The sequence below is a fragment of the Haplochromis burtoni genome, unplaced genomic scaffold, assembly GCF_018398535.1.
Source record: "Haplochromis burtoni strain Fernald_Lab_line unplaced genomic scaffold, NCSU_Asbu1 Contig_152, whole genome shotgun sequence".
NCBI classification, from domain to species: Eukaryota; Metazoa; Chordata; class Actinopteri; order Cichliformes; family Cichlidae; genus Haplochromis; species Haplochromis burtoni.
Window position 1 is genome coordinate 463033 of NW_024582513.1, and position 26130 is coordinate 489162.

The 26130-nt window shown below is 40.9% G+C and overlaps 3 protein-coding genes across 4 annotated transcripts; all 3 read left to right on the forward strand.

The window, feature by feature from the left end:
- Positions 1–1167: 1167 nt before the first annotated feature.
- On the forward strand, positions 1168–6183 carry rom1a (retinal outer segment membrane protein 1a). Of its 2 annotated transcripts, none has more exons than XM_005931959.2 (5): positions 1168–1293; positions 1545–1782; positions 4366–4796; positions 4932–5178; positions 5318–6183. In XM_005931959.2, exons 2-5 carry the CDS (start codon positions 1633–1635, stop codon positions 5525–5527), a joined length of 1038 nt encoding a protein of 345 aa, XP_005932021.1. In that variant the 5' UTR covers positions 1168–1293; positions 1545–1632; the 3' UTR covers positions 5528–6183. The 2 variants fall into 2 exon arrangements, with proteins under 2 accessions (XP_005932021.1, XP_005932022.1); XM_005931960.2 differs by lacking the exon at positions 1168–1293 and adding an exon at positions 1326–1470.
- A 1447-nt stretch (positions 6184–7630) lies between these two features.
- On the forward strand, positions 7631–19397 carry frmd8 (FERM domain containing 8). Its single transcript, XM_005931958.3, has 11 exons — positions 7631–8052; positions 9283–9380; positions 9509–9676; positions 9793–9894; positions 11153–11211; positions 11532–11698; positions 13609–13824; positions 13905–14028; positions 14124–14273; positions 16187–16415; positions 16546–19397. The coding sequence occupies exons 2-11, from the start codon at positions 9290–9292 to the stop codon at positions 16653–16655; spliced, it is 1416 nt and encodes a 471-aa protein (XP_005932020.1). The 5' UTR covers positions 7631–8052; positions 9283–9289; the 3' UTR covers positions 16656–19397.
- Positions 19398–19775: 378 nt separating this feature from the next.
- Positions 19776–26110, forward strand: vps51 (VPS51 subunit of GARP complex). The gene is made up of 11 exons (XM_005931956.3): positions 19776–20225; positions 20611–20740; positions 20850–20996; positions 21092–21311; positions 21506–22397; positions 22529–22744; positions 22857–22940; positions 23025–23159; positions 23246–23367; positions 25079–25166; positions 25258–26110. The coding sequence occupies exons 1-11, from the start codon at positions 20049–20051 to the stop codon at positions 25516–25518; spliced, it is 2472 nt and encodes an 823-aa protein (XP_005932018.1). The 5' UTR covers positions 19776–20048; the 3' UTR covers positions 25519–26110.
- Positions 26111–26130: the final 20 nt, after the last annotated feature.

Here is a 26130-nt window from a genome sequence, read left to right on the forward strand (position 1 = left end):
AATGCAGTTTGCATCCATCCAGAAAGTGCTTTAGCAATAATATAGATATATTACAGAATATAGATCTATTATAGGTATGTTACAATGTACACAGTATTAAGGTATATTATGAATATACTATAACTATAAGCATGTACAGGCTATAGCTGTAGTAATAATAATAATGGATTGGATTTATATAGCACTTTTCATGGACCAGTACGGTAGTTAGAGCAGAGCAAAGTAAAAAAAAAAAAGAAGTAAAAATTCAATACTAGCATGACAGCATGGATACTTTGTTTCTATTATCTAAGTGATGTAATCCACTGAATTGAGTTAAAAATTATTTTTTGGAAATGAAAAAAATCTATAGATACACCTTAAACATGAAAAACGTCTGAAACTTATAGCATTGCTGTCACATCTATTTTATTTATGGCCTATATCACATTTTAAAGAAAAGCACGTTTACATTCCAGGTCTCCAAAACTTCCAGTTTCAAAATACAAGAAAAGCTGAAAGGTGTGTTTTGTTGCACTGACTAATAATTGTGGAAAGCAAAAATGTCAATACTTACCCGTGAACTGTAATAAATCATCATCTCACTGTATACATGTTCTGATTAAGAAGGTGGAGACAAATATTCATTGTAGATTTGTTTGCTTACATATAAGAGGAGTTCTGCAAAGTCAGAGCAAATGAAAGAGACCATATTGACCAGAAATATTAATGGAAAATTGGTACCAGTATGGAGGAGGTGAGAATGTTTCCCACCTTGGGACCATGCTACTTGGATTCAGAGTATTAGTCAGGCAGTAATGAGAGTTGGCTACTCTTCCCCTCATATATTACTACACAGAGTTGAGAGCCAGTGACTCTGGGTCCAATGGAGGACTTTGACTGTTTCTCAACCTGTAGACTTCTACATAATGGCAAATTGAAAATGGAAATAAATATTTAGACCTATTTGTCTAAATATTTTTTTAAATCTCATGTAATTTTCTTGTACTTTGTAATTTTTTCCAGTATCTGTGTACACAGATAATGACTTGTGTATTAATAATACCTCCCTGTCAATTTCAATTTGGCTTGTCATCCATGTCCCTCTGTATGAGTGACAGATGCTGAGCAGACAATGGCCTGGATCCACAAACCAGTTTAATAGGATAGGTAGGTATTAGTGGTAAGACGCCCCCCTGCATCCAGGTTTACCAAATCCAGTGTGCCAAATCCACTGTGTGGCACATTGGACGGTACACAGTGGTTGCTGGAGATAACTGGACTTTTTTTCAGAATCTTTTAGGAAAAAATAAGGTAAAATTTGACCCACCAACATCAGTTTAATTGAAGATGCACCACTTGTGATGTAAAGCTCTAAAACTCAGAAGTTTCCAGGGACTTTCTGCTAACCTCTCTACTTCTTAGTTTGGTTGTTTGTTTCTCACAAAACTACTGTTTTGTGTCTGAACTGTCCTCACACTGTTTATACAGGTGTGTTTCAGTTCTGCCGTCTTCATCTTTAAGCCTTTGGAGTCCTCCCTCTCATCTCTTCTCCTCTCTCACAGCCAGAGCACAGCATCGTCCCCCCGCGGCCTCGTCGCTCTCCTTCCCCTACCCCCCGGTGAGACCTGGTAAGATTCCCCCGCTGCAACCATGGTGGTGATGAAGATGAAGTTCCCCTTTCAGAAAAGGGTGAAGCTAGCCCAGGGACTGTGGATCCTGTCATGGTGTGCCACAGTTGCTGGGGCCACGACCTTCACCCTGGGGTGCATCCTCAAGACGGAGCTCCGCAGGAGGGCAGAGGTACTTAAAATTTGACCTCCTAGAGTGAATACTTTCTTATACTTTTTGAATTTACCCATTTTTGTCGTGTAGGATGCCTGAAAATTACTACTGGGTAACTACTATTTGCATGAAATGTAGTATTAAGAGTATTCATAGTTACTGTAACTGTGTGTAATGGGAAGAAAGTCATTAAAATTATTGTTGTCTGCAATGATAACTATTACAAATAATGTCAAATAATAAACCACTAATAAGTGCTAATATTTCTAATCTCACATCAAATTGTGCATTAAATATCAGGGACGATATATTTAATTGCCTGAAGAATCTGATTATACGCTATAATACCAGGTGTGAATATTCCTGAGTACACTCAACAAATGCCTTCTGTGTTGGGTTTTAACTGTAGACACTAGATTTTCAGGGAAAATGCAAAAGGAAAAAGTCTTAGAGGATAAATGAAATCTCCGTGCTAATCGGCAATCAACACACCTGTGACCCACTTTGGATCCTGACTCATCATTTCATAAATTAGGCTCCGTCAGTCTTAATTACCCTAATCCCTACTGCTACTTAAAGCTGTCACCATAGCTTTGTATGATCAGTTTTATTATAACACACGCTTGGAATGATTGAAAAACGCAAAGAAAATATTATCTTATTATGTAGACTACAGTAAAGGTTTAATCCCATCATCAGAGAACGTTTGACTGAACACAAGACTTTGTTGTGTTTTCAAAATTAAATTATTTTTTTAAATTTCCATTTTACCAAAATGAATCTCTGAGGATGTTAGTTTGCTTGACATATAGCTTCAGGAAATGTGCTCTACAAACATGTTCCATTGGAATCACATTGGTTTACCAAATACGTAAACCAAAGACAAACCAAAGACAAATAGTGCAGCATTCAGTAGAACCTCACTATTTAAAAGGGAAGTGGCTGCAATTTCATGCAGTTGTGGTGTTTGTGTCTGTTCTGTGTGGTAGAAGTGGATAACAAACTGAGTTCTGAGTTACTAAATGTACGACAGGTATCCTTGAACGATACTTTTAAGCCCCAGCTGCTTGTGGCTCATACATTCTGGTCTAGTTCTTCATTATGACATTTAGCATCTGACAGTAATGCTGACAATATGTTTTATTTCTATATATATTTACGCACATTTACAAATTGACGTCTCTTCATAAATAAAGGTGGAATCCTTTTAAGCCTTCTAAGCCTCATCAACGCATGTTGTGATGTCAAAAATGTTAACTTTCATTTCAGGACTGTACTCTCCGCATTAGTGTCTATATATTCAAAATAGTAGGCATTGGAGAAGAACAGTCTGACTTATTAGAGGAGAAAAATTGGTTAAAAAGTTTACATATACATGCAATTATGTTTATGGCTGTGAACATAAGCTCTCTGGACATTTTATTAGACATTCACCTGACACAACTGCTTTTTGCTTTTAAGAACTGACTTAATTATTCATAGCAAAGTTTCAACATGGTGCTGGAAACATTCCTTAGAGAGCTTGGTCCATATTGACATGATAGCATCACACAGTTATTGCAGATTTTTTTGGCTGCACATCCATGACTTGAATTTTGGTGTTGCATCACTCCCAAAGGTGCCAGATTAAGATCTGGTGGCTGTGGAGACTGTTTGTGGACAGTGAACATTATCATGTTCAAGAAACCAGTTTGGGATTATCTAAGCTTTGTGACATGGTGTGTTGTCCTGTACAAGGCCACAGCCATCAGAAGATGGGTACACTGTGATTATAAAGGGATGGACATGGTCAGGAGCATGTAAGCTTTGGGGTTTAAACCATGCTCAGTTGGTACTGAGGGGCCCAAAGTGTGCCAAGAAAATATCCCCACATCATTACAACCCCAAAACAACAAAGTAAATCATTGATACAAGGCAGAAAACGAGACTCACCCGACCAACATTTTTCTAGTCTTCTGGTGTTCAATTTTGCAAATTGCAAAACTGTAAAAATGCAAATTGTAGCCGCAATTTCCTGTTCTTAGCTGACAGGAGTGGTACCTGATGTGGTCTTCTGCTGCTGTAGCCCATTGCTTAAATGTGTTGTGCACTCAGAGATGCTCTTCTGCATACCCTGTTTGTAACGAGTGTTCTTTTTTCAGTTACCATTCCTTACCTATCGGATTGAGGTAGTCAGGCCTTTCTACTTAAACCTTTAGTATCACAGATACATTTTCAGTGTGAGCTGAAGCTCACTGGCTACAAGCAATCTTCAGTCATGGTTGTGTAGAAACCCCCCCACCAGTATATCAGCAGTTTCTGAAATACTCAGACCAGGCACCAACAGCCAAGTCACTTAAGTCACCTTTCTTCTGATGCTCAATTTGAACTTGAACAAGTCATCTTGACCATGTCTACATGCCTAAATGAACTGAGTTGTTGCCATGTGACTGGCTACTTAGGTATTTTTGTTAACAAGTAGTTGAACAGGTGTACCTCACAAAGTGGCTGGTGAGTGCGATTTCCATAGAATTTCATACTTCACTAATTTGTTCTGCATAATTATTGAAATAAATTTGAATGGTTTAATATTCCACACATTGCTGTGTGACTCACTTTCAGGTAATGGATAACCAAGACATTCATATTGTGCCGAACACCCTCATGATTGTTGGTCTCGCCTCCTTGGGCATCAACTACTTTGCATCAAAGATCTGTCAGGATGCCCTGGACGCTGGGCGATTCCCTCGCTGGAAGAACTTCTTGAAGCCCTACTTTGCCGTCTCTTGCTTCTTCACCGTGCTCATGCTGCTAGCTGTCATCATGAGCTACGCAATGAAGGGCAGTCTGGAATCTTCTCTAAAGGCTGGCCTGAGGAATGGCATCCGCTTCTACAAGGATACAGACACACCAGGCCGCTGCTTCCAGAAGCAGAACATTGATCGTCTGCAGATGGAGTTTCAGTGTTGTGGAAACAATGACTTCAGGGATTGGTTCGAGGTCCAGTGGATCAGCAACCGCTACCTTGATTTCAGCTCTAAGGAAGTGAAAGAGTAAGGGGCTGGAGGGTAGTGGGTTTCACATTTGTGCATATTCTTAAAAAATGAAAGAGTTTGGATTGAAAAAGTGTGACTAAAGAAAACAATCATGTGGTAACAGTGTTAGTAATCCCTCATTTGTTTCTATAGCCGCATCAAGAGCAACGTGGATGGCCGTTACTTGGTAGACGGAGTCCCGTTCAGTTGCTGTAACCCCAGTTCTCCACGGCCGTGCATGCAGTATCAGCTTACCAACAATTCAGCTCACTATAACTATGATTACCAAACCGAGGAGCTCAACATCTACCTCCGGGGGTGCAGAGAGGCTCTGGTCAACTACTACATGGGCCTGATGAACACAATTGGGGCTGGAGTTCTGTCAATCTTCCTCTTACAGGTAAGCCCGACAATGATTTCAGGCAGAGATTGTGGTGCCACAGTGAGCTTGTAATTTATAAAATGTGAGACATACAACACTGGGTTTTAAAGCGCTTACCCTTGTCTAACTTGCTCCCCAATCGCTCTCACTTTTGCAGGGCTCTGTGCTGGTGAGTTTGCGCCTCCTGCAGACCGCCATGGAGGCAGTGGCAGGAAAGGAAAACACTGAAATCGAGACAGAAGGGTACTTGCTAGAGAAGGGAGTGAAAGAAACCATCATGGAGTATCTCGACCCTGTGCTGAAGTTCCTCCTGCTCAAAAACCAGGTTGAAGAAGGGAGTGCTGCAGCCACAACAACTCCCACCTAAACCACATTTTACATCAAACATCACGTGTAAATAACTTGTACAAGACGGCATCTAAGGAATGATTTCAGTTTTTAAAAAAGAACACAAATAACAAATTTCTGTGAATTTCACAAATTTAGGGATAGTGTTTTTGTTTTTTTATTGTCAGATGACCATCCACCCATCTACTCTAATTCCCAGTCAAATTCTATCTTGGTGTCTTTATTGCCAGTAAATGTACCCATAGCAGCTATGATTAATCCAGTTTTCAGACACTTGTACTCCTTAAAATGAATAAGATGCTTAAAATAATGAGAACTTTTTTTTATTGTCTATCACTTTTATTTTGCCTGTTATTCACTGCACAAGATTAACAAATCCTTGATTGTTTGTTTACAGTCCTACAAATATATGCAATTACCAATATTGCTTTTGAAAGTGGTTTGGATTATAATTACACACTCACAAGACTTGTTTGTCTCAAACGCAATAAAGCAGTCACCCATCAATCAGAGGATAAACATTAATCGAAGAGCAAGTGTACAAAAATTATATATTTTGTGGAAGATGTAAAGCTGACTGTAGAGAGACATGAGGCACAATGCTCTGCTGCGCAACAGGATTATGACAATAATATATAAAAGATGACTTATTAAAGTTTGAGGTTACTAAATGTCTCATGGAGTGGAGTTGTTTTCTTATTTTCTTTGTGATGTAAATACAGCACGCAGAGACATTAAAATACTTCACTTGTCACCTTCCATGACAGTGGCTGTGAGATAGCACTTTCTCCTCGCCTCTCTTCTCTCACTCAGTGAAAGGAATCAGATTACAAAGGCTGATTAATCGTTGTCAGTAATGCAGTGAAAGCCATCGAGTGTGTCCTCTGTTCTGACACCTTAGCTGCCAAATCCCATTAGTTAATACCCAGCCTGCTGCCTTAGCAGTTAGACGCCTGCGTCAGGTGGCTGGCAGATGAACGGTGAACCATATGAAGGCTTTGTCTCCTTATACAAATTTGAAAAGGTGAAAAATAATAATACTGAGGCTGGTAAAAGGGAAGACTGGTAAAGCTGAGAGATAATCATTCAAACACAAAGTTATATAGGCATGCCAATATGTAATGTAATGCATTTCCCTAAAACTGTACAAGGCAGTTTATTAAAAAAAAAAAAATCACTTTACTGTTTACATACATGCCTTTTTTGCACATTACAAATTGCAGTATTTCCATCATGTTATTTACACCTATCCGGCATAATTGATTATCTATTCATCTTGGCAAGAGTTATTGTGTGGGATAAATTAGGGAGCAAGTGAACATTTTGTCCTCAAAGTTGATGTATTTGAAGCAGGGAAATTATGCGAATGTAAGGATTTGAGAGAGTTTGATAAGGTTTGATCAGTTCTCCGGGTCTCAATCCAGTTGAGCATCTGTGTGACGTTCAGGGCAAACAAGTTCGATCCACGAAGGCCCCATGTCGCACCTTACAGGACTTAAAGGATCTGTTGCTAACATCTGGGTGCCAGATACCACAGCACACCTCCAGGGGTCTAGTGGAGTCCATGCCTCCATGGGTCAGCAAAAGGGTGACATGTGACAAACGCAACTTTAGGCAGGTGGTCATAATGTTATGCCTGGTCGGTGTATATTTAGAGTCACTGTTTTTAAATCTGTTGAAAAGATTCATGACTCTTTATTGTCATTATGCAAGGATAACATAATTATGGCAATACTCCCTGACATGGTGCATTAAACTTAAATAACAGGTCAATATACTGCCAAGGATATATACACATACAATTTAAGAAGGCTATAAATATGGGGAAATACAATGGGTGATATTAAACTGTGAGTAAATGCAATCCAATAAATACCACTTTGTGAGACACGGGTTGAGACTGTATCAGATCAAAGTTGATTCATGAGGACGTCGTCTGAAGCTGTGACTGCGTGGAATCGATTGTATTACCGTGGCTGTAATCTGTTTTTCGCAGGTAAACTTAATGACAGTCAGCAGATAAACAGAATTAATCCGGTGCCTGCTGAAGTACAGCTGCGATTACGTTTCAGTCACGTGACGGGACGACGCACTCTCTGACGTTCGCCTCATTTTCCCCGTCATTCTGAGGATCAAATATTTTTGACCCGATCTCATGTGAACGACTTCAAAGTGTAGACTCTATGTCAGTCAGTGAACTTTCAAACTACCTCCAGGTGGAACATGTATGGATATTCGCTTCCAATTGCCTCCGCGACTGTTTAATTTAGAAATATTTGAATTGCTGTGGTTAAAAAAATCTTCTAGCTTGGCTGTCACACCCAAGTAATGAGGAACGGGTTAGAATAATCAAGTCGTTCGGGAGTCGCACAATTTGAAACTGTTGCAGCTGCTAGAAGAGCTAGTTCAGGGTAGCTGGGAAGCTGTGGTGAGGGCAATAACAGCGGGTTTTTAATTAGTTGGTGTACTTGGCCACAGTATTTACAAAATCAACAGGATCCCATCGAGAGAAGCGAGTGGACGGAAACTTACAGGAACTGGCAGGTAGGTGGACAACAGAGACATTGGAACATAGTAGTTTCATCACTTGCTATTAATAGTGGGTCACTCTGTTAAACAAAACACACACAAAGTTAGCCAATGGGCCAGATAGCTTCGGCATCTAAATTGTTTCCTACTGGCAGATAAATGAAGCGCATTAACACGTCTAAAATGATCGCAGTGACGTCCAGTGTTGGTAATATTTCCGATGCCTAGCTTATTTAGCTAGCATGGTGTTTTCAACTGCCTTTTAGATAATAGTCTACGCAATTCACTTTTTGTGTGTTGAGTTATTCTCTATAATGTCACACAAATTTAATCCCCGGCTGAGTTTGGGGCAGCCCTGTTAAAACTGAGGAGCTAGCTATTATTTTATCCACGGGCGGCGAGATGTTGCCCGTTTCAACGACGCCCGTGTTTGTTGTCTCTCTGTAACGGTATGAAGGCTGTTCTAGAAATGTTCGAAGCCACGTTAAAAACCGTAACAGTTACATGTTGGTGCTCACGGAGCACTGCAGTTGAACAGGGTGAGGTCAGCAGTCGACTGACTGGGATGTAGTGATCGTATAGGATCATTCTCGGGTTAAAAACACGAGGTGGCGCTGGGTTATGTATTGAACCCTGACTTTTGTTTTGAACAAAATATAATAGAAAGAGCACCAAATGGAATAAAGTGATAAAGATGCACCCCCTATTATTGTAGGGTCTACCTTACAATATAAAGCTCCTTGAGGCGACTGTTCTTGTGATTTGGCGCTATATAAATAAAATTGAATTGAATTCCTGCTGGTCTAGTTATCTCTGAAGAGGTTACTTAGCTGTAATGCTTTGTTTAGAGATATATTATGTGGCTATTCCCAAGCTATTACACACATGTGTAAGAATGTCAGTATAAGCAGCACACACGCCTACACCGCTTTGCTGGCATTTCCTTTTAGTATACTGTTGATGAATAACTTGAGAGTCCATTTGAGTTGGGAGTGGGACTGTAATATATTGCAGGTGTGCTGCCTCTGTTGCCACTTCTGTGTTCAACTGCGACGTGTTTGTGTTCCTCAAGTGCAGTTTACAGTATTGTTTTGATTTTCACTCCTGGTGATTGTTTTGTCTCACCCATTAGACACTTGGGTAGATTTCTAGCCATCCCTTCCCGTTGCATTGCTCCTCCCTGTAAAGAATCTTGTCGTGAGTCTGTGTTGTTACTCATCTGAATTTTTGGTGTTTTCATTTCAGGTTAGAGATGGAAGGAGATGAGTGCAGTTTTCCTCCAGATTCATCAGATGATCACTCGCTAAGAGGAAGTGTGGCTTCCTCTGCAACACTATCTCGTGGTATGATGTCAAACAGTCTCACCCAGATTATTTTATCGTGCAAAAAAACCCCAAAGTAGTTAATCTATTATTATTGTTTTTGTTATTAATCTCTTTGCTTTTTTTTTAAATTATGTTTGTTCACACAGCTCAAGATGTGCTTATATACTTGTTTGGTGACAGTGCAGTACACTTAACTCTAGAAGGGCTCGGCACTGTCACCGTGCAAGAGCTGGGCCGCAACGTTCGTGAAGCTCTCCATACTCCTGAGTCTGTACAGGATGTTTTTGCCTTCTGGCTTTGCTCTCCACTGCTCGGTTAGAACCCCAACCCTCCTCCTCATATTTCTATCACTTAACTGTATTATGTGATATCACTTGATATGAGTAAAACATGCTGCTGCATAACTTTTTTCCTCACTCCCTATCTTCAGAACTGCAGTTAAAGACGAGGCATCAACCGTACAAGTTGTGTCGGCAGTGGCACGACTTGCTGTATCGCTTCACCGAGGCTTCAGAGGAAGACATTTCACAAGGTCAGAGTTTTGACTTGCGTGCGCCACCAAACACTGGACTAAAGAAAAGCTGTCAACGCAAGAAATCTAGTTTCTGTAATGAAAGCATGACTCGAACTTTGTACGGGAAAAGGGTGTTGCAGTGTACAAAGAGATGAAAGGAAAGATAATGGCTTCTGCTGCTGAGTGGTAGATTATTCTTGTAAATCCTTCCTAATAAGATAAAGTAAAGCTTTTTCTTACGGAGTATGCCCTCTTGTTGCCATAAATCTTACAATTAAACAGCTGCAATCCTCTACAGACTGAAGAATGTTATTCTATAGTTTCTAATACACTGTAGTTACCAATGAGCTGCACGTAAACATCAGTCCAGTCTAGTAATTGGCACTCTCTGTTTGCCTTAAGCTGACTTCTGTCACCAGCCTGGTTTTCTGCCTCCAAACAAAGCATTTTTACGTGCTGACAACAGCTTGTTTCTTTTTCTGCAGCTGTTTCCTCTTTATTTCTAGCTTACTTATACGTTAATGGTGGTTGCTGGCTTACTTGAGGTAAATAATGGATAAAAGGGCTGTCAGGTTTGCTTGGATGTGATAAAAGAGAAACATGGAAAAGGAGGCATTGACATGAACTGCTGTTGTTGAACAGGAAAAGAAACGACTGAAACGGGTAGAAAATCAAAGTAAATATGGAACAAGCATTTGGAGGAAGAGAAAAACAGACGTTATATTCCACACTTTGAGAGATTATGTGATCCTTTTAGGATTACAGCAGTTCTCATGAGCTAAATCATTAGCATCCCTTAGCATGTGTTATGCAGAACAGAATAGCAAAAGTTTTTACAGTTAGTTACTGCTTGTGTTAAGTACAGCACATTTTAAAAGAGTTGCAAGTGGGGTAAGAAGCACTGACTCAGTCTGCTGTTTTTTGTTTCTTTTCCTGTTTGTTTTTTTTGTCCTAAAACCTCCCCCTCAGAGACGATCAGCCCACACGTTTGCAGTGTGGCAGGTGCTTTTAGTCTACAGTGACAGCTTTCCACTAATAAAGCATAAAAAGTATCACACAGGTATTGTATAATCCCTTAAAAGCTGTTACTTTTCCTGTGGAGTAAATTCCACCCACGGCACAGTACTGTGAGCCACAGCAGAGTGGGCTTGAGGGGACTCACATTGTCTTTCTACCCTCACTCCTCCACACTGGATGATGAGGCTGATTGTCATCCAATGTGGACTTGAATACTTCGCGAAACAGTAAAGCATGATTGTCCTCTGCCTTTTTACAGATGAACCATGTCTCCAGTACAGGCGCAGTGTGTTTTATCCGAAATCTAAAGAGCTGCAGGTATTCTTAACTCTGCTACAACTTAAACTAATCTTAGAATGGTGGAAACGGTGTTATACTCCAGGGGTAACAGAGGTCTGCATTTCATTTTTCTGAAGGTTTTGTCTAATTTATTGACTTCACATGGCTTGTTAAAACTAACAGTGTTTCCTTGTGTTACAAACATAGCAGCAAATTAAAGTTGACGACTCATAATATTATGTCAAATCAAATCAAACGAAGCTAAATGAAATACAAATTTTGACTTAATTAGACAAAAACTCTTTTTCAGTTTCAAATTTAATGTGCTTACTGGGAGTTACTGTCTCACTCCGGTGCAGATACAAGAGGAGGGAGTGTTGCGACTTCTTTATGAGGAAGCCAGGAGCAACATCCTCACCGGTCGATACCCCTGCGACCCTGAGCATTGGACTAGTCTTGGAGCTTTGTCTATTGCTCTCGATGAGGGAACTAGTCTGGACAGCCAACAGTTTACTACAACTATAAGGTGAGAAGCAACTGCTCATAAATAACTACACATGATGATGCTAGGGCGAATTTGTTTATGTTTCATGTGCCTGAAAGAAAAAAGTATTGGCCGATATGTCTTAAGTCTTATATCAGTTGTGCTTCTGGGTCCGAAATTGTAGCTTTGGGGGGGTAAGTTGTGAGCTACAAGCTTAAGGAATGGTTAGATTTTGTCAGTTTCAGTCATTTATCTACAGGACAATGACAATTTGAAAGCAATTGCTTCTTCCTACTTCAGTTATATCTTCCTCTTTACATAATAGAAAAGGAAGAAATCGGTCCCCAGACCCTACTGATGTTTATTTTATGTGTTTTGTTAGTGGTCTGGCAACATTCTGTCATTGCCTTATTCACATTATGTACCCTCCACCTAAAGTAGTTAAAATAATTTTTGCTTAAGGCCTTCATAATTTAGTGGGATTCATTTTTTTTAAAACACATTTCTTAAAGCGTAGATGGAAGAGAAGGAAACTGCAGAGTCAGTGAGGTTAATACATACCTGTGAAAGTGAGCCAGTTGCGTGCCATTTCAGAAAAGTAATCCTTGCTTAATCTGACTAAGTTTTTCCCAGTATTCTACTCTGTGTATGTTTACTCTTGCACTTAGAGAATGTGCTCATACACGTTCACACAGACTTTGCAGTTTATGCAAAATGAAACAGTATCTCTCTTCCATTTATTTATAAAGAAATGGTCGATCTGCCTTTCATAAATCTGTCAGACTCTGAGATGATTCCTTTCTACTGCACAGCCTAATGTAGTAGAAAAAATAAACAATGTAAAAAGCACCACCCAAACCATTTCCCACAGCCTGCATATTCCTCAATTAGGGATCTGATAGACTGAGTAGCTTTGAGTGCTTCACTACAGTCTATGACAATGTGATGCAGTCCTGTAAAAGGTACACAGATACTGTGAATAAGGTCAGTCGTCCTTTTGTTTAAGAAGCCTTTTTTTATATTAACAGTTGCCTGAACACTGCAGTGTTTTTCTAAGTACTTGTTGGTGTGCAGGTGGGATAAGGCATTTCTAATGACAACATTCATCATTGGTTTCTTCTCTGTCAGGTTGTCTAAGAGCCACTGCAAGTGAAGTACTAAAAATTGACACTGCACATACAATACAGCATTAGGTATATTATTATCAGTGTAACCTGTCTACTCTTAGAAGCATCTTACAGGCACCCACAGCTACACAAAAACATGCATATTTATAGACTTTTTAAGGAAGTCTTTGCTTGTGGAGTTGCAAAATCCTACTGTGTGTTTTTATCTGGTGTCTGAACTTCCTGCCTGCTGTTTCAAAGCAATTTACTGACTGATCCATAGGTTTTATACTTCGACAGATAATCCGATGTTCTTACTGCATGAACATAAACAATAATGCTGCACCCCAACCAGTTTAAAAATGAGACGAGATACTTGCTTTGTCCTCTACATAAAACATTCACTTTAACCGTAGAACAAAATAGATTCCTATGATGGCCGATGACGAGACAAAGCCAGGCAATTCTTTGAGGCATGTTTATGGGTTATTTTAAATCTAGATGCTCTCATCAGAAGATTTCTACATAATTATATGAAATAGATTCTGTAAAGGAAGTAGTCCTCTTGCACTTAAGGAGCGTGTTTATCTAAGAATGTGAGTGGTAGCATTTAAGGAGGAGAGGTCAAAAACTAGAGCTACACTCTAGACAATTTAATTGGGAGATGAGTGCATTTTGTCCTTTGGTCTCACAAAAAGTCACAGTAAGACGCGCTGCGAAGAACATTTAAATGAGACCAACATGAAAGGAAGAAAGATTGACAGTTGGGTAAATTAGGAAAGAGGAGCAGACGAGAGAAAATGCTTCACAGATCCGATGCAAACCTCTGTCCTCTGTTTTCCACAGGGAGAAGAAGCTGTCTTCTTATCTGCCTGCACATGTCACCATGGGGAGTGGAGGCTTGTTCTCTACTTTGCGAGGGAAGTCAAGCCGTCAGGTCGGGCTGGAGCAGAACCTTTTTAAGGAGTACAGTAAGATCTGCACATCTGCTGGAAGCTCTCCCGAGCCCACGCAGCTCCTACACCAGTACCTCAACACTTGTCACACGCTGCCTTATTATGGGTATGATGTAGCATAATGACACATTTTTGCATTGTAATTTTCCACAGAAGGCAAATGATTAACTTTAAATGTGAAAACAGGTGCGCTTTCTTCTTTGGGGAGATTGACAAACCAGCGCAGGGGATCCTGCAAAGGGGAAAACGTAAAGCTGTCAACATCGGGATCTGCCTGGAAGGTGTTTATGTGATGGATGTCAAAGAGAAGGTGAGCAGTGATTCACACCTTTTGTAAAACAGCAGCCACACTTGCTGTGGTTCTCACTCTGTTTCTGTTCCTGTTATGGAAATGTTTTCCCGCAGCACGTGCTGCTTGGCCTGCGCTTTAGTGAGCTCTCCTGGGACCACAGCTACCCCGAGGAGGAGGGGGATTCACACATCCTGTGGCTGGAGTTTGATGGAGATGAAGACGGCACTCCTGTCAACAAGTTGTTAAAGATCTACTCAAAACAGGTAAGAAACTTTTTCCATCCATCCATCAGGGCTGAGGCATTGTGGCAACAGCCTTAGCAGAGAAGTCCAAACCTTCTTTGTGTTCCCCTCACTGCCTCCTTCAGCTCACCCAAGGGGAACACTGAGGCATTCCCAGGCCTTGGGGAATCTTCTTGGTAGGACATGCTCAGAATATCTCAGTTTCTAGTAGACATCCTTGTCAACTGGCTCCTTTTAATACAGTGGAGTAGCAGCTCAACTCTGAGCCCTGAACTCCTCACCCTATCTTTAAGGGAGAAGCCTACGCCCATTTGGAGAAAGCCTCTATCCACTATCCTCTGTGCTCAACTACTGACGCCAGCTGTTTGAAAACTTTTTATGAAATTAAAAAAATAATATGGTGTGAATATCTCCACTTTCTTTGCTCTATTCAAGCATGTCTTATGGCTGTCAGCTGTAGTCCTCTGACGCAGTTTCAAATGAGATGTTTTCAACTTGGACAAACGATGCAGTCACTTGTCAAGAACACCTGCTGTTTGTGAGATTTCCAGGACTGAATGAAGCAGCTGTGCATATTTATGTTTAGATGAGTGTTACAATTGATATAGGTGCTGAAGCCTAAAAAATATCAAGTCATTTTTGTGCTTCAGGTTTATCGTCCTCATTCGGTGAACGTGGCACCAAAAAGTTGTTACCTAATAGTAAAAGCGTTATTACCATAATCACCAGGCTCTAAGCCTTAGTAGGGCTGTAGGATATGGCGAAATATATCGGAAGATGGAATTAAAATGCATGTTGTTTCATATTATACTGTTGTTTATTTTGTGCTGTCACACGCACACTGTTTACTGCAAAACCAATCAAAGAGCTCGTTCCTAAACGAGGGGCTACTTCTGTAGCATATACATAGTTGTGTTGTAAAAAGTCTGACATGGACCAGGAAACTATACTTTGCAAAATTATACCACAAAGCAGTCCCCACCACAGACTCCGACAAAACAAACCTGTTCTAGCACCTACGCAAGGATCACATGAAAGAGTATGGAGAGGGTTCATGAATGAGAAGCAAAAAAAAGAACTGTTAGGTGCTCAAAATAAAACGGAGTCAAGTGTTAGAACATCACAAAGATGGAAGGAGATAATTATTGCTTTTGCAGCTATTGCAACTTTTATCTGTAAAGACACGGTCCTAACTTAGAATGTCGAGAAACAGGGATTTCTAAATTGGTCAAAACACTTGACATGTCCAGTTGCCTCATTTATATTATGAGTGTCGGGCCAAAACATTGGAGGAAATCTACAGTGTGTCATGCTAGACTGCAGCATCAAATGTATGCACAGTGCACTTCATCCGAGACCGGACACACTGCAGTCAGTGTTTGCAGACGTGCTGTTTTCCTGAGGACCATGCAGGGGAAATGTTAGCCAGAGCCCTCAGGGAAGCTCTCGAGTCATGGGGACTGTGTGAGGGTCATCTAGTATGTGCCACAAAGGACGATGCCACATAAGACCCATATTTATTTTGTTTAAAGTGTTTAATAGCCTTATATTGTTTTTAATGTGCATTTGCATTTCATATATTTTGTGAGTATTTTATGTTGGGTCTTTAGTCATTTGATATTGAAACATATGTCAAGATGTTATACATGTTATACATAAAAGCACAAAAATAATCACGTATGACTGAGTACTGTTCATTTTTTATTAATTAATTTAAGTGTAAAAAAGAATTTGTACTTTACGTGTGGCGATTATATAAACTATTCACTGAATTTACAGAAAATGCACTATATTGTGGTGAAGTAGTGACTTCATATGTGATATTAGATCCCCCACCCCTCAGTCTTAGGATGTCTGTGTTCTGTAATAGGCCATTAAACAGCAGACTACAGCAGACTCAGTTATGATTTTTTTTCTTCCCCGCCTCCAACAAGGCGGAGCTCATGAGCGGCTTCATCGAGTTCTGCGTGGAGCTTAAGTCTGCGTCCGAGGGGGCAGCTGCAGCCGAGGTGGACGGCGAGGTGAGTTTGTCACAGCAGCCCGGCGGACAGGAAGAAAGGAGCAAGAATGGGCGCGGCGGAAGGCGCGGGATGCTGCACAGGCAAGGCAGCGTTGTGTGCAGCCGAGTCCAATCGCTCAACACCATCAGCTACGTCGATGACGGTGAGGGCCAAACTTGTTTAACAGCACCGTTATCCTTTCTGGAGGTAGCTCCTTCTGTGCCGTTTCACAGTGTCAGAGATTTTTTTTCAGCCTTTGTTCATTTTTGTGTTTTTTGTTTTTGTTTTTTTAGGAAAAGAAATCAAACGCTTGAAGCCCAAGAGAGCTGCGTCTTTCTTCGCCCGACAGGCGTCTGCAGTGTCGTACTCTGCAGTGCAAACAGAGAGTCTGGAGCAGGGTTAAAGTCGCCCATCAGATCTGACCCGATCCTCTCAGAGACCAAATCGGAACATTTTACACTGAGACAAAACAAAACAAAAAAAACGGAGAGACTTACTTTGAGCTTGAGACACTTATCTGCTAATATGTGAACATGTAAAGGACCAAATGACAGCGATCCAAGTGTGAGTGACAATATTTATCTTCTGAAGTTGTGTACATTAAGCGAGTACAGTAATGTGAAAAAAGATCTAGCAGCTATGCTTCCAAGGTTCAACTGAAGTGGCTGTTCCTTAAACAGCCTACTGTAAAGATCATATGATGAATAAGTGTGAGACGAGCCTTATAACAATCTTCAAACAGTGACTCCAGTCAATAACTGTTTTTGACCTTTCTGCAGCGCTCTGGAAGCGGATTTACTGCTATTATTCAAACATGTTGCACCTCAAATGAGTATAACCACTGCATTACCTCTACTCATCTTATCGGGGATTGAGCATTAAGAATATTTAAAGCTTTCGTAACTCCACTTCAGACTTTTAAGCGATACCACAAACGGCAACAGTCAGCATGACAAACATTTTTCAGGGGACTATCTAAGGGTGCATTTCCGCTATTCTGCTTTTTTCAAACTGCCAGTGCCTTGATCTCTCGAAAGGGTGAAGCCACTTCAGAAAAAGTAGAAACGTTTCGCGTCCGGCTATCCTGACCATAAACAATCCTTATGGGAGCACATTGGCTGTGTTGTGGAGGACTTTTGTAAGTACAGGAGTTTTTGACAAGGTCAATATTAAGCGATATCTGCAGCTAGTTTGAAAGAGGTGGCACGACCGACCTGCTTTAAAAAATGTGAGTTTTAAAACTTCTTGTTAAAGAAGCTGCAACTCTGTGGTCACAGTATCAAGTGTTTAAATGGATTTGCACTAATAAAAGAATCGAATTAAAGCTATAAAACTGTAGAACCTGTGTAGGAAAAAAATATATTCATCTAAAGATCATCCAGCACTGCCGCACCATGCTTGTATTCAAATGTTAAATTTCAAAGCATGGACGATTAGTACAAGCGATCTCTCGGCACACAGTCTAACCTGACTGTTGTACCTGATGAGCAAGAAAACTGATGCAATACTGTTCTTGTGCAACTTCTGACATGACAGAAGGTAAATTGAAAGTGTAGACATTAAAGAAACTAACAGTGTTGTTTTCTGCAAACACGGTCACTGTCGACATCATTGGGGGAAAAAGGCCTCGTTTTCAGCTTTACGACAATGCGAAGAATTTCATTACTAGATTATTAGATTTATATAGCATTAAAACAATTTCTCCTTCACTTTATCTCCAAAAGCTACCCAGTCTGTTGACCCAGTTGTGACTAGAGAGCGGCTGTGTGTTCTGAACACAAAACAAGGACCAAGTTGTGGCCACACTGTTGAAAATCTTAAGTCTTTCCACCAAAGCAAGCCTGCCTGACATGCTGCAACCAAGTGTATGCTACCTTAACGCTGCAGAGACAGATTTTAGCCTCCAGCACTTGGCAGAGTCCCCCGGGTGTCACTCTGAACCCCACCCTAATGCTAACGGAGGCAGTTTCTGTCTCCACATCTCTGTAATAGCGCCTTCCACTTGAACACGTGCCCTCGTTGGAGATGTGGCGGCACATCTATTCTTCCCGACTCTCCTCAGCACGCAAACGGCAGAATGTTCTTACTTTTCTATGCTTCGACTTGTGTATCAGCTGCTGTCTGTATACTAACGCCAGCAGCTCAGTATGTTGTTGCGAACAAACACTATGCATGTCACGTTGTAGGATAGGCATTCCGACAGTCTACACATCATGTGATGCTGCACTTGTTAATACTAATACACTGTTTCTAAACATTTTACAGCAGGAGATTTGTTTTGTATTGTTTGTTAGCTTTTATGAGAGAACATTTTTACTTTCTTTTGGTTTGTTTTCATGTACTTGCCAGTGTTTGTATATGTGAATGAAGAAATAAGTCTCAAACACTTTACAGAAGATTAAAGTGCCTTTTTTGTTTCTACTAAGTTGGCATATAAATTACTGTTTTGGTGCATTGAAACCAGAAAATGGACAGTTGTGGTATTGCTATGGTTTAAAATGATGTATTTCCTTTATGTTATCTGATGTGAGCATATTTGAGTAACTGGATGGCGGATGTTGAACGGTGTACTGTAATTCCTCTCGGTTGTCAGCTCGGCCTTCATTAAAATTATGGGATGATGCAAAGTGGCCCCGTTTTTCTGAACATACCTGTCATCAAATATTCCTTCCTCAGTGCTGCTGCTTAAGTGTACTAAAGCCATATTTTAACCAACATGTTATTCTGCATATGATTTAATAACATAACTTCATGCAAACTTCTCACCAGTATTTCTGTGGCATTTTGTTTTACTTTAACACTTGCAGTTGTAAATGGTAAATGTAAATTTCTTAGTTGAGTGGCCATCTTAACTAGATCCATTTCAAATTGTTTGAGGAAATAAGTTCATTGTTAAATGTTTATGTTTTAATATATGGCAGGTATGATAAGAGTTGATATATATCTGTAGAAAGCTTGGTGAGTGCTCCTGTGGAAATGATTTAACATGCACCTAAAACCTCTGATTTTCTGTTTATACAAATGATTTTCAAATACCTGAACTATATCCCAGATTATTATTCCTCTATGATTTTTATGTTCATGATACAATATAGACTTTTGTCACATTTTAAATCTTATAATAAAAGTGTTTTTTTTCCTCTGAGCACTCAAGGGATTAACATTTTTGTGTTTTTCTTGATTTCAACACTGTAGGATTTGCTATGATCACAGATTGCAGTATAATCAGGGCTGTATGTTAATTTTATCATACACATTTAATCCATTTTGGTGTCATCAATTAATTTTTCCCTACAACCAATCTAAGCACTTTAATATGGCGTTACGTGCCAATTAGGACATGCGCAGTTGTGCGCATAACTAGAGCACCTACCTGAACAATTATGAGCTTTGTCTCTGTCTATACTTTGCCAAAAAAAATACATTCTTACATAAAATACATAAATTTTGAAGCCTTTAGTGAATAAAAAGCTAAACAAAGAGAAACTGCTCTAATTGGCTGTTTAGATTACGTGCACTGGTGGACGACGTAACACCGGATAGGCTAGAAACCCGGAAACAACAGCGCTTCCACCTAGCTGCTTCTGTCTCAGAGAAAATATGACATTTTCTGAATATTTATCCTGAATGAGTTTGTTGTTTCCAGTTGGCAGCGAGGCTAAACACACAGCGATTACACAGGAGCTGTGTGCCGCTAGTGCTAGTGGCTGTCGTTTGTCTCCTGTCAGCTGGTTTGTCGTCGCCTTTGTTTATCGTTATTTTACTTTAAACGTTTCACAGCTGGCCGCCGTTCATTATGGACGAGGGCTCGGTGCCGGTGGCTGAAGACCCGGGAAGGAGGCGGAGGGTGCACGGCATGTTGAAGCTCTACTACGGGCTGAATGAGGAAGGAAAGGCCCCGGAGCAGCCGGAGTCCCTGGATCCCTGCGACATCAATGGGCCTCATTTCGACCCGGAGCTCTATCTCAACAAGGTGCGAAACTGCTACTGTCATTGTAATCCGCTCAGTGGCTCACAAAGCTGGACTGCTTCAGAATTTTAGCGTAAGCTTGATGCCAGATAATAGAAAATGAAATGCTGAAATCGACAATACTATACACAGTGCAGATTGCAGTAATGTTACATGAACTGAAGAAAACACCAGAGTGCTTCCTTCATATGTCCCAGGTGTAATGTCACTACAGGTGAAGATGTAGATGGCTGTGAATTTTAAAACACTTTTTAAAAATCTGCTTCTGTCTTTGCCAAACAGTGAGGAATGAATCAGTTTTAATGCTATATCACACTATATCTAGAAGACACAAATGACCACTGAGCATACGTACAGTAACTTTTTTATTTTAAATATCCAAATCCAGCTCAGGAGGGAGTGCTCTCTCACGGAGCTGATGGACCAGGAGACCTGTATGGTCAGGCAGATTCGCTCTTTGGACAGCGACATGCAAACCCTGGTGTATGAAAACTACAACAAGTTTATATCTGCTACAGGTGAAGGAACATCATAAACACACACACTGCTGCCCTAACGTAAGCTGACATTAAATTGTGCAAACCTGGATAGCTGAAATATCCTTCTTTCTTTCTTTCCTTCTGCCAGACACCATAAGAAAGATGAAGAATGACTTCAAGAAAATGGAAGATGAAATGGATTGTCTGTCTGCTAACATGGCTGCGATCACAGAGTTCAGTGCTCGGATCAGCGGCACTCTTCAAGACCAGCACGCGCAGATAACCAAACTCTCTGGTGAGACCTAATCTGACTGTTTGGATTAAACTTTTTAATAGGTTGATTCATATTTTATTTATTTATTTTGGGGGTCTTACCATGTTTCACTCCAGGTGTTCACACTCTGTTGAGGAAGCTGCAGTTTCTGTTTGAACTCCCCGCAAGATTGAATAAATGTTTGGAGCTGCAGGCCTACGCTCAGGCGGTGAACACCCACCGCCGTGCCCGCTGCGTACTGCAGCAGTACAGCCACCTGCCCTCCTTCAAGGGAATTCAGGATGACTGTCACGCCATCATGGACAAGCTGGCCCAGGAGCTTCGACAGAAGTTCAGGTGACAATGACTAGTTATTACAATATATAAGAAAAATAATTTTAATTAGGATAAACAGCATGTTTGACACAACTGCATAGATATTAAAATTACAAATAAATAAACACAAATTGAGTTGACGGACCAAACTTCATGGAAAAAAATCACACGTTTCATTACATTTCTGCTTCTGTCTTTTCTTCTTGTGATTATAGGGATGGTGGGTCAAGTGCCAAAGATTTATCAGAGTGTGTGGAGCTTCTGTTGCAGTTGGATGAGCCTGCAGAAGAGCTCTGTGATAAATTCCTGAGCCACGCGCGGTCTCGCCTTGAGTCAGATCTTCAGGGCCTGGAAGCAGAGATAAGGCCGTACCCGTCCACAGCCACAAAAGATGCTTCCGCGCACGGGTTGTCGTCTGCAACAGCCCCCGGATCGCCGACCGACGGCTCCCCCAAAAACAGCTCTCTGCCTTCCCCTGCATCAAATACTGACATCCTGGAATTCATTGACAGAGGCTGCAATGAGTTTGTGAGCAGCTTATGCTTGGTAATCACTTCCTATCAAGAACTGTTTATCAACCATGCTCAAAAGGGCGAGCTGGCATCCAAAAATATTCCTCAGATGGCAAATGGCAAGCTGCATGCCTTTGTGGATGATTTGGCTGCTCGATATTTCATGCTTGTCGAGCGGAGAATACAAGAGGAGAAAGGGGTTGGGGATAACTCCCTACTTGTACGTGCGCTGGACCGCTTCCACCGCAGACTCCAGGCTGTGGCCAAACTTCTGCCTGGCTCAGCTGTGCCAAACAAGGGGACGGAGATTGTGATACGGGCGGCGACGGAGCGAGTCAAGCAGTACCTTTCCGCTCTGCAGAGCTTCTACATGGACAGCTTGACAGACGTGAGGCAGGCTCTGGCAACTCCTCGTCTCTCTGTGGCTGGCACTTCTGTGGCTGGGCCAGCCTCTGGCAGAGACGCTCCAACCAGCCTACCAGAGCTGCTCTCCTCCCTGTCAGCCTCAATTCTCAATCAGATTAAGTCGGTGCTGGCATCAGTGCATCTCTTTACAGCTAAGGACATCACATTCTCTAACAAGCCGTACTTCAAGGTGAACAAACTACCTTTTATAGTTTTCATTTGTTTGAACTAATGTGTGACATCATGTGTTACTGTAACCCTGCGTGTTGTCTCTACATTGTGCGAGTGATACCGGTTTGTGTGTGTCTCCCCCCCTTTTAGGGTGAATTCTGCAGCCAGGGTGTACGTGAGAGCCTGGTGGTGAGCTTTATCAAGTTTGTATGCCAGTCTTCTCGGCAGTTTTGTGAGACTGCCGGAGACAAAGGAGGTTCAACTCCCCCAGCCCTTCTGTTGCTGCTGTCTCGTCTTTGCTTGGACTACGAAACCTCAACCATCTCCTACATACTTACTCTCACAGATGAACAGTTCCTTGTACAGGTATCACAAAACAAGGAGAACTGGCTCTCATTATGTTTTTGATCTCTTTTATCAGCCAGTCACCCTGCCAAAGGTAATGACAAGAATGTGCTTTTTGCTCTCTCTCTCTCAGCACCACAGTCCCGTAACACCTGTTACAACTTTATGTGCAGAAGCCAGGGAGGCAGCACAGAAACTACTCAACCATTATGTCAAGGTAGGCTTTTTATCAACAACCTTTAAAAGTCACAAAAGCAAAACAACCTTTTTATTTAGTTGCTTTATTTTTGTTTTGCTTCAGGTTCAGGGTCTGATTATTTCCCAAATGTTAAGAAAAAGCGTTGAAACCAGAGACTGGGTTAACACTATTGAGCCAAGAAATGTCCGCGCTGTCATGAAGAGAGTAGTAGAGGACACCACATCCATTGATGTGCAGGTGAGAGTTTTTGCAACTGTCCCAATGTCCTCGTGCACCCATGATCCCACATGAACGGGGTGTTTTATTAACCTTCTGCATGATAGGTTGGTCTCTTGTATGAAGAGGGCGTGAGGAAAGCGCACAGCAGCGACTCCAGCAAAAGGACTTTCTCTGTCTACAGCAGCTCCAGGCAGCAAGCCCGCTATGCTGCCAGCTACACCCCAAGGTACCATAGCTCTACACACACTGCTCAGCTGGTGGCAGTTGTGGTTTTGGGGTTTTTTTTTGGTTCTGTTCACACCAGGCTTGGCCAACTCCAGGCCTTGAGGGTCGGTGTCCTGCAGGTTTTACATAACACCCTGGGTCAACACACTTGAATCAAATGATTAGTTAATTAGCAGGCCTCTGGAGAACTTCAAGACATGCTGAGGAGGTAATTTAGCTTTTAAATCAGCTGTGATGGATCAAGGACACATCTAAAACCTGCAGGACACCGGCCCTTGAGGCCTGGGTTTGGACATCACTGCGCAAAAGTAGAGTAAGTAGAGTCTAATGTGTAGAAAATGAAACAATAGAAGGGCCTTTATAAATGTGTCCAATGTTTCCCGTCAAGATTTTCAATCGGCGCTTGGATGTTCTTGAACATCTGTGATTTCAAACTTCCATAGAGAACAAATACCAACTCCCAAACAGGAGTTTTCAGTGGAAAAGGTTGGAGTGTTCAAGCTTAGAGGCCGTGCATTAGGTCAAAGGTGAAAATGCATAATTCGTGTAGTTTACTTGCAACATTTACACGGTCATAACGGTCTATGTCTAGAGGTATCTGAAGATAAATATTTCTGTAGAAACTGACTGGTGTGTAAGCATGCAGCACATGTTCAACCTGTTTACAAGTTATGGCTCTCTGGCTTGTAACTTTGTCCTCTTAACCACAGAGCATGTGATCCAGTGTGCACTGCAAACACACCAGTGCAAGTGGACAGAATGGGATTTTCAGCAATTGACCTTAAAATAGTTAATAATAGTGCTAGCAGTGGTGCAGAGCTACCTATAAATGGGGCGAAAGCAAATTTTAAATCAGGAATGTCAAACTTGTTTATATTGTGGGCCACATGCAGCCTATTTTGACCGTAAGAGCCCTGGAAGTTTAACCAAACATTTAATCCCTAATATATCCCAATATAAGAAAAAGAAGTGTAATTTCAACACTACATCTCGGTTTTTCTACATAATGAAGAAATGCTGCTGCAGTTAATGAAAGAAAACTGTCAGCATGACTCATTGGGGTTAAACTGTGAGAAATAAATTTGTAAAATTACAGAGAAAGATCTGGTAGCTTGTTACCATACCGTCCTATAATTATAAGGCTGAAATTTTTTTGACTCACAGTAAAAATTACAATATACAGTGAAAAAACAGGAATCTTTCTGTAATTCTTTGCCCATCTTACTTTACTTTTCTTAATTATTTTACTTTGCTGTGAATGGCCACAGGGAAGCTCTTTATAAGTAAGAAAAGTTTTAAAACTTCTGAAAACACAATAAAAATTCCAAAATGGATGCTTGCCTTCACATTTTTCTATGCCAGTCAGAGGGCCAGATTGGAACCTTTGTTGGGCCAATTTTGGACCATGGGCCTTATGTTTGACACCCTATTTTTGATTTTGATTCATTTATTTATTTATTTATTCATTTATTTTGGTAGAGTACAGTGAGTGATTTTGGAAATGTCAGCATAAAGTAATGACATTGTAATGACATTTTAATAACCACTGAGTGGTTATTAAAATATTATAAATAAAAGGCACAGATACAGTGTGACATTATCCTTGAAAGTACGATGTCAGTTGTTTCATAGGCATTTTTAATCATACTTTAACTTTTTTATTTTATTTTTAAACACATTTACTTGAACACTTGTCTTCTGTTTACCTTCAGTGCTCCCATGGATACCAATCTGCTGAGCAACATACACAAGCTGTTCTCTGAAAGGATCGACATCTTTAGCTCAGTGGAGTTCAACAAGGTGGGTGCAGATCTGCAGATGGTCCTCATTTAACAAAATGAAAAAGGAAAAAATCTTACATTTTCACTTGCACGTCTTTCTGCTTCCTCAGGTGTCCGTGATGACGGGAATTATCAAAATCAGCTTAAAAACATTCCTGGAGTGTGTCCGCCTGCGCACTTTTGGCCGATACGGGCTGCAGCAGATCCAGGTGGACTGCCACTACCTGCAGATGTACTTGTGGCGCTTTGTTTCCGACGAGAATCTCGTGCACTTCCTGCTAGATGAGATCGTTGGAAGCGCCGCCCACCGCTGCCTGGATCCTGCACCAATGGAGCAGAGTGTTATCGAAGTTATCTGTGAAAGAGGCTAAGGCTCGAGGGATGGAAAGATTTACACCGAAATCATGAATCCAAATTTAAACACTTCTGTTCTGTTCAACACTTGCTGTTCAGTCTGTTGATCCAGATCGAACGAGTCAGGAATGATTACTTTTTCAACACTAAATCAAACAGTAGTAGCTGTTAACTGACGGCAAATTTGTGGCAGATTTAAATCGAAGTGCTTGTCATTAAAGTCCAAATGAGCCTGTACCACTTTGGTTTGATATCGTAACTGTTACAAACTAACAAAATCATCTCCATCTCCTCCTTATACAAAGATAGAGTTGAATAATCCACTGTACAAGCTGAAGCTTTTAGCACCTGTTTCACTTGAAGGATAAAATATTGACCTTGAGTACATAATATTAATGACTACAGAGAGAAGCTGTGTCCTGTGAAAATCACATGTATTAATAAATAATTTTTAAGAGTGCTTTGCTGAATAATAATTTTCTGATTATGTAATCCATGTGTGTCTACCTGCTACCTTCAGGTCGTTTGAGTCTGTTTTCTGGGTTTGTTTCCATGTAAGGAATGTTTAAATGTAGCTTGTCTGCAATAAAAGGGTATGAATGTGGGATTCAGAGGTTGTGCTGTCCCTG